General features: G+C 33.2%; 1 protein-coding gene and 1 pseudogene across 1 annotated transcript; both read left to right on the forward strand.

Moving 5' to 3' along the window:
• The first annotated feature begins 1,138 nt into the window (after positions 1 to 1,138).
• Positions 1,139 to 2,020, forward strand: LOC145606922 (uncharacterized; annotated as a pseudogene).
• A 5,504-nt stretch (positions 2,021 to 7,524) lies between these two features.
• Positions 7,525 to 8,463, forward strand: LOC145608615 (uncharacterized). The gene has a single exon (XM_081664229.1). It carries the CDS (start codon positions 7,584 to 7,586, stop codon positions 8,307 to 8,309), a length of 726 nt encoding a protein of 241 aa, XP_081520355.1. The 5' UTR covers positions 7,525 to 7,583; the 3' UTR covers positions 8,310 to 8,463.
• The last annotated feature ends 1,860 nt before the right edge of the window (positions 8,464 to 10,323 follow it).

Below are 10,323 nucleotides of genomic sequence, written 5' to 3' on the forward strand. Positions count from 1 at the left end.
AAAAAAAAAGAATGAAAAAACAATTGCGGATGACTCATGAAATTATATCACAATGAAGCACAATATAATTTTGACTATACTGAAATAATTTTAATTCGAATCCTTAAATAAATTACTTGATTATTTTTTAGAAATTTGAAGTTTTTATTGACGAATTCATCTAACAAAGTTAATTGGCGAAATCAAAAAATATATATATTAAGTGATTTTTTAAAAACATAATACAAATAAATTGATTATATTTTATGAAATATAACTAAATATAAGAATTTAATTAATTTGAACAAGAAGAATGAATGTTGTAGGTTGAACATGAATATAGGTTGATATAGGTTGAAGATGAATATTTATTTCTTTGAAGATATTTTTATTCAATTTTATAAAAGAAACAAAAAAAAAAAAAAAAAATCGTTTGCACAAAAAATTTTAACTAAACAAGACTTAATGATTTGATGACTAGACTTGATGACTGTTTTTTTGAGATGTCGAATTGGACGCCTAGGATTAGTCAATTAACAAATAAACGGTTGAGATTTAATTTCTTAGGGCCTGTTCACATTTACTTAATTTCAGTTCAGTTCAGTTCAGTTCAGCTCCAATCAGTTCAGTTCAGTTCCAATCAGTTCAGTTCAATTCAGTTCAGTTCAACTCTTAATTTCCCTCTCACATAAAATATTCATTTCAGCTCAATTCAGTTCAATTCAGTTCCAATAAGTTCAGTTCAGTTCAGTTCAGCTTCAATCACTTCAGTTCAGTTCAGCTCAGTTCAGTAAATATGAACAGGCCCTTATTGTAGTCGACTATAGTCGTCCGTAGTTGTCCATAGTCGACCACTACGGTAGAATTTTTATTGGGGAAGAGGTGTTAAACGATGAGTTTAGAGAGGGTGTACGCTAAGATGCCTAGACTAGAGTCTAGCCATATATAATTATATTTTTGACGGATCGGTTCCGCGGACGGGCTCAAACTTAAGGATATGCCGTATCCTATTTAATTTTGTAAGGTCCACCCATAGAGTAAATCCGACCTCACAAGATATGACACTTCTATAAATAACCCCTTTAAAATCATCATTCTATATTTCTATATACCCAAATTTACACACTCCTTAATACTGTTTGAGTCAATTATTATCACAATGCCGACGCTTCTAAAACTCTCTATCATATATTTCACTATCCTCTTCTCTTACCTCACCCTCGCTACCGCCACTGACTTTAATTCCACCATGCAACGCCCAGGACAAGGCCGTCCTACTAAAAATCCGAGACCATTTCGGCGGCCCTAACGGCCGCATCTCGGACTGGGAAAACGACACCGACTGTTGTTCAGTATGGAGTTTCGTTGGGTGTGGCATGAGCGGCCGTATGCACGGCCGCATCAATGCCGTCACATTCAGCCGATTCTGGGGCCTTTCAGGCACCATACCATCAGACTTTGGTGATCTGCCTTACCTCGGCTTTTTCATTCTAGCAGATAACATTAACGTCACAGGAACTATCCCCAAGTCCTTTGGCAAGCTCAAGAATCTCTTCTACATCGAACTCGACTCGAATAGCTTAACCGGGCCTATCCCCAATGAGCTGTTCAAGTTGAAGAAGCTCAAGGAAGTAGATCTTTCCTCGAACCAACTATCCGGTCCAATACCTTCATCTGTTACATCATTGTCGTCTCTCTCGCAGTTTAATGTCTCCCAGAATAAGCTTTCCGGTTCCATACCGCCGATGCCGAAGAGCTTGAAGAGTGTAGATGTGAGTTACAACCAGCTTTGCGGCCCTATTCCTAGTGGTTTGAAGGGGTTCAAGCGAGCAAGCTTTGAGCATAATAAGTGCCTTTGCGGTCCACCTTTGGCTGCTGGATGCAAATAAATGGATTCTGTTATTAAATATTAATTTATTATTGTTGGAGTGAAAATTTGAATTTTGTTGAGAAATAAGCTTCTGTTTAGACACTTTAGACTGTATATTTGCTAAAAATGGGCCGTTTTTACAATGATATAACAAGTACTCGGTTCTGTGCTTTAAAATTGGTGTATATCAATTAATTATTTTATTCATTTCTGTAGTCCACATGATCCCCCCGAGCCGTTTAGTTCACAGAATATAGGTATGAGGTATGAGTTTAGAATGAATAAACTCATACCATATGTTTGGTTGTCAAAAGTACAAATTTTACTCTCATACCTCAAACCCGTGATGTATGGGGTTTGGAAACCTTAAAGGAGATGGGTTTGACTCATTTCAATCCCTTAGGTATCAAATAAAAGAAGAGAATAGTGAGGTATTCCATTTCAGAATGAAACCAAACACCTAGTATTAAGTATTTAAGTATCAAATTTCGACCTGATACCACCTTAGCCCCATTCCTTATTCTAACCTTATACCACTTTGCGAACCAAACACCCCTTAAGAATCTAACTTTCGTAGTATTATCTTCTAAATTATATAGTATATTAAATTATTCAAGTCTCAGATCAATATATTTATCATATCCTTTTGTTAAGATCAAAATTGTTAAAACCACACTTGACCCGACTAGATCTCCCAATAAATAGTTGAGTGCTTAAACGCAATAATTTAACATGACTCAAGTTTAAAAATAAATTCAGCCTAATTCGATCTTCACTGAACTCTACTCGATTATCCCATTTGACACCTCTAGTTTAAATTATCGTTTTGTCTTATAAACCAATGTATGACTATTTTTTGGGCCATAATAACAATTATAGAGTGGTTTCACATAAGACAAGTTAGACAATTGGACATGTACACATATACTTTACTTACTCCCTTCGTGTTTAAGTAAATGAAATATTTTAGCTTTTATGAAATTTTAGAAAGGTTGATTAAATTTATTAAAATAATAAGTTGTGGGTATAAGTTTGAGGACAGAGAAGAGAGATAATATTATCAAAAGAAAGAAAAAAAAAAAAAAAAGAAGAGAGAGAACTTTATTGAAAAGTAGAGAGAAGTTACTAAAAAAGAAATATTTAATTTATTTAAACATGATCGAAAAATGAAAACTTTTATTTATTTAAACACGGAGGGTGTACATCAGTATATTAGACAAGTAGTCTTATTGACATAGGTTGCATTGCAACTATTAACTTACAGTCTTACATCAACATGGTCCCAAAAACGAAGAAAAATAATTTGCTGAAGTTGAAAATTAATGAAGTGGTTTCATATTTATATTGATTTTATTTGATTTTGATTTTTCGTGTATTATAAAAAAACAAAAGTGATATTATTTGATTTTGATTTTAAAACAATTATAAAAAAGTGATTTTATTTGATTTTTAGTTTTGATTCATGCATGCAATTGTTAGTAAAGATATTGTTGATTAAGACTCAAGAAGTTGATGTAAACATGATGGGAATTGATTTTGGCACACCCTAAATTGATTTTGGCACACCCCTATGTGAGAAGAGCATAGAAAATTGTGCTCTCACATAGACGTGTGCCAAAATCAATTTAGAGTGTGCCAAAATCAGTTTTCAAACATGATAGATCAGTTCAGGAATGTGGCGAAACTGGATTAGGATAAGGTAGCAACTACGAGGCTACGAATAACAAAGTGGCAAATGAGTCAAGATTGCTGGCTTGCTGCCCTCGTTAACATAATTATCCGCTTTTGACGACCAGTCTTGCCTTTTCTTTCCCCATTTACACGTACAATTTATTGACACTCCTTGCTAGTGGCAAAATCCGATATTTAAGTTTGTTTTCCTAAGTAAAACAAATTTGGATACACTTTCCCTCTAAAAGTTGCTAAATTGCTCCTTTTGTAATTTTTATGAGGAAATTTTAAAATTTTTGACAATAAATTGTCATCAAATTATAAAAACTACTTGTATAAATTCATGTAGAAACTTTTGTTGGCTGGTTTGATTTTTATGTCTATTTTCTTAATTTCAGCTTTTTATAATTTTTATGTAATCCTTCAATTTTTTAATTATTACACTTATCAAATGCAACTGTTTTTCTCATACAAGTATGTATTACACTTTTATTTTTGGCAAACAACTTTTTCCTCTTTTCTTTTTTTTACAGAGAAATTTTTAAAAATTGCAACGTTTGATATTTTGCACTATTCACACGGGGATTTATTAGCCTTGAGCTACTAGAGCCCTTTTTGCCTCTAGTAATTGATAACGCTTTTTGATGTATCAACAACACCTATTTTAATACCAACTAACTCAATATTAATACTTAAGATGGAATTTTGATGATGTTTAAAATAAATTTATTTTTACTTTTTTTTCAATTAATGACTTTTTAACGGGTACTAGTTATCACAACTCTAATACTTATATATCGAATCAAATTAAATCAACAATTAAATAGCCCACCATGGTTCGCAATAACAATTATTTAACTATATAGTTTTGACTAACACTTGAACTTAGTCGACAATGAAACCTCTGGCATTCTGAGCTTCCGGCTTTACCAAGGTAGCTAACCCCAACCCTATCTTCCTTAGATCAAGCACAACACGGGTTTAATTCATTTCTTACCTTAGACCGTAATCTCTAATCAAACAGTTCTTTTGTTTATGATGGACTTCTTAGTAGAAAGATATTTTATTTAATATATAAAGTTCAAGGGGATACCGTTCCCTTCTTGAACGAAGCTTTTATGTAATTTGAAAAGATTACATCACTAATATTTTACAACAGACTGACTGAAAGTTTAAACAGACATGAGCTGAATTAGACTTTTCTCTACTTTAAGAGAGATGGGGAACTAATCTGTCTCTTAAGGTGAGGATTTTTTTAGAAGACTCGCTAATATTTTCAGCGAAATGCTCTGCCATACTCCTCCAACTCTGCCTTCACTTCTTTACCTAATGCCCTTTATATAGGGGGGAGGCTTACACAGATTACCGACACCTACCTTTTATTGCTTATAGTAAGCCATGACTCAGCAAGTGGATGTTCACTGCTTTTCTAATTAAAGACACTTCAAAATAAATCAAATGTGGTTGCAGTCAAAGGAGACTGAATTATTGCTGGTGTGGGCTCTAGAATCCAATATCTCATTCAGCATCATATCTTGTAGAACATCCTCGCTTACGGCTCGCTCTCTTTACGGTCTACATAACGGACATACATAAGGTTATTTTCTTCTATACCGAGATCTATCACACACTTGACAACATATCACTCATCCCATGTGACAAAGATCTCTATAAGTGCTCTTTTTCCTGTAAGGATAAATATCTTCCATCTCAACTTTTTCAAGACAATCATACACTGATTCACCATGTAATACTCCTTTTAAGTAATTTCTTAATTTAACCATTCTGGTGCTACTATACTATAATAGAATTTCCCACATGTATTATCACTGGTGTTTCTTCCTTTATTGCTATGAATTGGTTAAGATACTAAGTAACATATCCAAACGTGATTAAAAAGTTGGAGAGGTAATATTTCCTTTAACCATTTTGATATTTGCACTTTGCACTTGGACTTGTTCTACTCTTACTTTGCATCTTGTTGCCTCATAAATTATTCTAAATACATACCTTTGGAACTTTATGAGCTTCAAAAATATGTATGCTTCAAACATATGTATTATTATCATAAAATGATACAATGTTATCAACGATTCCATAATCCCAAGCTCTATAGTGCTTCGCCACATATGATATTCTCGATTTCAGAGTATGTGGATGAATTGACACAATTCCCACTCTAGATGAATGTTTTGAAAAGTATTCTACTTCCCCATAGATCATAAACATCATAAAACTTCTACGATCTTGGTACAACTGAATTGTCCCAAAAATCAAACCCGTTATCTCTCATTTAATTTATTTATTTATTATTTTAACTAAAGCATAATTAGAGATACTAACGAAACAAAAGGTGTGTTGATAAGTATGAAAAACTCAACATTATTACTAAAAAAGAACTGAGGAATTTTTTTTTATTAATATATATATCTCTCCTCTCATGCAATCCCAGTATGGGTCATCAAGACAATCCTAAGTGCCAGGGAGTATTTCCAGGACTGATCTTAAGCTAAGTTGATCCATACATAGACTCACTATTAGTTTTTTTTTAGGAAAAATTGCAAATGATAATACAACCTTTGACCCGTTCTTTTTTAATAATACAACCTTTGAATTATACATTAATATTTCAATCTTTGGGGAGTGTTGAATTTAAACTAGGTTAATCCCGTGCGATGCACGGTTTTATAATAAGAAATGAATTATAGACTTTTAACACATATTGAAAGAAAATAACTACTTCCTCATTTTCCTAATTAATTTTTTAATTAAATATTAATGTACAGTTACCGAAAATGCATAATTTTCATATTAAATTAGGAAATTTCATTTAAATTATACTCCTTCCATTTCAAATTGTTAGTCCATGTTAGTCCCATTTAAAATCTTTTAACTCTTCAAAATTAGAGGGAATCTTATAAATTTCTTTCATATATAATAACAAACTTAGTCATATGAGATCTAGTTTTATTCATCTCGAAGAGTACTTTTTTACATTTAATTGTCACAATTTTTTCTACGGCGAGATTAAAGATATTTGCAATAAAAAATTTACATCGATATACGTAAATGAGACAAACATTATGAAACGGAGGGAGTATTATTAACTATTGTTAACAACTCATAAATAACTAAATAGCATAATGTGTAGAAAACCAAAATTTAAAAATTCAAATGTAATTTAATTTTCAAAGCAATGTTAAATAGGGTAGCTTAAAAAGGAAAAAAAATATGACATAATCCTTGCATTAATAAGAAACTGACACGTAGACAGTGATGACGTCAACTAATATTTGTCCTACATATCATGATGTTAGTAATAGCCCAGTTGATTTGTTGGAGTTTTTCATGGTGACTTGGTGAGAGAGAGGTCTCAGGTTTGATTCCTCACTTTGAGCATTTTTTTAATTTTTGCTTTTTTTTTTGGTAACTTTATCGATTCTTGGCCCCATAGATTTTTATTCCTGGTTTCGCCCCTGCATTCATATGGCCCATACCAATAACCATTGTGTTACATGTGTCATTTGTCATAGCAGTCAAGGCAATGCATGTGTCAATTGGTAATGGGGCAATATTGTGACCTAGGGGGTGCTCAATTTAGAGGTCAATTTGGATGTCTGAGTCGGATTTGATAAGGTCAGGTCGAGTCAGGTTTAATTTCAAACTTGATTCATATTCAATTATTGTGTCCATTCGAGTCGAATTTTAAATCAATATTTTGTAAGTCGGTCAAGTCAGATTTTGACATCTTTAATGCCCGCATTATTTTGCAAATGAGAAACTTATTTAAATAACATTTATGTTGTAGTAACATGTATTAGTGGACCATTTAGAGAGTCATAGTGTCATACTACAAGAAAACAGCTGATTTTTGACGGATCGGTTCCGCGGACGGGCTTAAACTTAAAGGATACACCGTATCTTATTTAATTTTGTAAGGTCCACCCATAGAAATCCGACCTCACAAGATATGACGCTTCTATAAATAACCCCTTTAAAATCATCATTCTATATACCCAAATTTACACACCCCTTAATACTGTTTGAGTCAATTATTATCACAATGCCGACGCTTCTAAAACTCTCTATCATATATTTCACTATCCTCTTCTCTTACCTCACCCTCACTACCGCCACTGACTTTCCACCATGCAACGCCCAGGACAAGGCCGTCCTACTAAAAATCCGAGACCATTTCGGCGGCCCTAATGGCCGCCTCTCGGACTGGGAAAACGACACCGACTGTTGTTCAGTATGGAGTTTCGTTGGGTGTGGCATGAGCGGCCGTGCATACGGCCGCATCAATGCCGTCACATTCAGCCGATTCTGGGGCCTTTCAGGCACCATACCATCAGACTTTGGTGATCTGCCTTACCTCGGCTTTTTCATTCTAGCAGATAACATTAACGTCACAGGAACTATCCCCAAGTCCTTTGGCAAGCTCAAGAATCTCTTCTACATCGAACTCGACTCGAATAGCTTAACCGGGCCTATCCCCAATGAGCTGTTCAAGTTGAAGAAGCTCAAGGAAGTAGATCTTTCCTCGAACCAACTATCCGGTCCAATACCTTCATCTGTTACTTCATTGTCGTCTCTCTCGCAGTTTAATGTCTCCCACAATAAGCTTTCCGGTTCCATACCGCCGATGCCGAAGAGCTTGAAGAGTGTTGATGTAAGTTACAACCAGCTTTGCGGTCCCATTCCTAGTGGTTTGAAGGGGTTCGAGCGAGCAAGCTTTGAGCATAATAAGTGCCTTTGTGGTCCACCTTTGGCTGCTGGATGCAAATAAATGGATTCTGTTATTAAATACGAAGTATTAATTTATTATTGTTGGAGTGAAAATTTTAATTTTGGTGAGAAATAAGCTTCTGTTTAGACTGTATTTGCTAAAAATGGGCCGTTTTTACAATGATATAACAAGTACTCGGTTCTGGGCTTTAAAATAGGCTTGAGTCTATAGAAGTAAGATAAATTGGTGTATGTCAATTCATTATTTTATTCCTTTCTGTAGTCCACATGATCCCCCCGAGGCGTTTAATTCACGGAATATAGGTATGAGGTATGAGTTTAGAATGAATAAACTCATACCATATGTTTGGTTGTCAAAAGTACAAATTTTATCCTCATACCTCAAACCCATGAGGTACTGGGTTTGGAAACTTTAAGGGAGGTGGGTTTGACTCATTCCAATCCCTTAGGTATCAAATAAAAGGAGAGAACAGTGAGGTATTCCATTCCAGAATGAAACCAAACACCTGGTATTAAGTATTTAAGTATCAAATTTTGACCTGATACCACCTTAGCCCCATTCCTTATTCTAACCTCATACCAATTTGTGAACCAAACACCCCCTTAAAAATCTAACTTTCGTAGTATTATCTTCTAAATTATGTAGTATATTAAATTATTTTAGTCTCGGATCAATATATTTATCATATCCTTTTGTTAAGATCAAAATTGTTAAAACCACACTCAACCCGACTAGATCTCCCAATTAATAATTGAGTGCATGAACACAATAATTTAACATGATTCTGGTTTAAAAATAAATTCAGCCTAATTTGATCTTCACTGAACTCTACTCGATTATCTCATTTGACACCTCTAGTTTAAATTATCGTTTTGTCTTATAAACCAATGTATGACTACTTTTTGGGCTATAATAACAATCATAGAGTGATTTCACATAAGGACAAGTTAGACAATTGGACATGTACTGATGTACACATATACTTTACTTACTCCCTTTGTGTTTAAGTAAATGAAATATTTTAACAGAAAAAAAAAGAGAGAGAGAGAGAACTTTATTGAAAAGTAGAGAGAAGTTACTAAAAAAGAAATATTTAATTTATTTAAACATGACCGAAAAATGAAAACTTTTATTTATTTAAACACGGAGGGAGTACATCAGTATATTAGACAAGTAGTCTTATTGACATAGGTTGCATTGCAGCTATTAACTTAAAGTCTTACATCAACATGGTCCCAAAAACGAAGAAAAAAATTTTGCTGAAGTTGAAAATTAATGAAGTGGTTTCATATTTATATTGATTTTATTTAATTTTGATTTTTCGTGTATTATAAAAAAACAAAAGTGATATTATTTGATTTATTTATTTTATTTTTTTTTGACAAAGGAATATTATTTGATTTTGATTTAAAAAAAAAATTATAAAAAAAGTGATTTTATTTGATTTTTAGTTTTGATTCATGCATGCAATTGTTAGTAAAGATATCGTTGATTAAGACTCAAGAAGTTGATGTAAACATGATACGGAGACACGGAGTAGATCAGTTCAGAAATGTGGCGAAACTGGATTAGGATAAGGTAGCAACTACGAGGCTACGAATAACAAAGTGGCAAATGAGTCAAGATTGCTGGCTTGCTGCCCTCGTTAACATAATTATTATATGGGGCCAACTAAAGTTAAAGGCCAAACTATCCGCTTTTGACGACCAGTCTTGCCTTTTCTTTTCCCATTTACACGTACAATTTATTGACACTCCTTGCTAGTGGCAAAACCCGATATTTAAGTTTGTTTTCCTAAGTAAAACAAATTTGGATACACTTTCCCTCTAAAAGTTGCTAAATTGCTCCTTTATAATTTTTATGAGGAAATTTTAAGAGTTTTGACAATAAATTCTCATCAAATTATAAAAACTACTTGTAATAAATTCATGTATACTTTTGTTGGTTTGATTTTAATGTTTATCTTCTTAATTTCAACATTTTATAATTTTCATGTACTCCTTCAATTTTTTAATTATTACACTTATCAAATGCAACTGTTTTTCTCATATAA

Source organism: Chenopodium album, chromosome 23 (assembly GCF_948465745.1).
Source record: "Chenopodium album chromosome 23, dcCheAlbu1.1, whole genome shotgun sequence".
NCBI lineage: Eukaryota > Viridiplantae > Streptophyta > Magnoliopsida > Caryophyllales > Amaranthaceae > Chenopodium > Chenopodium album.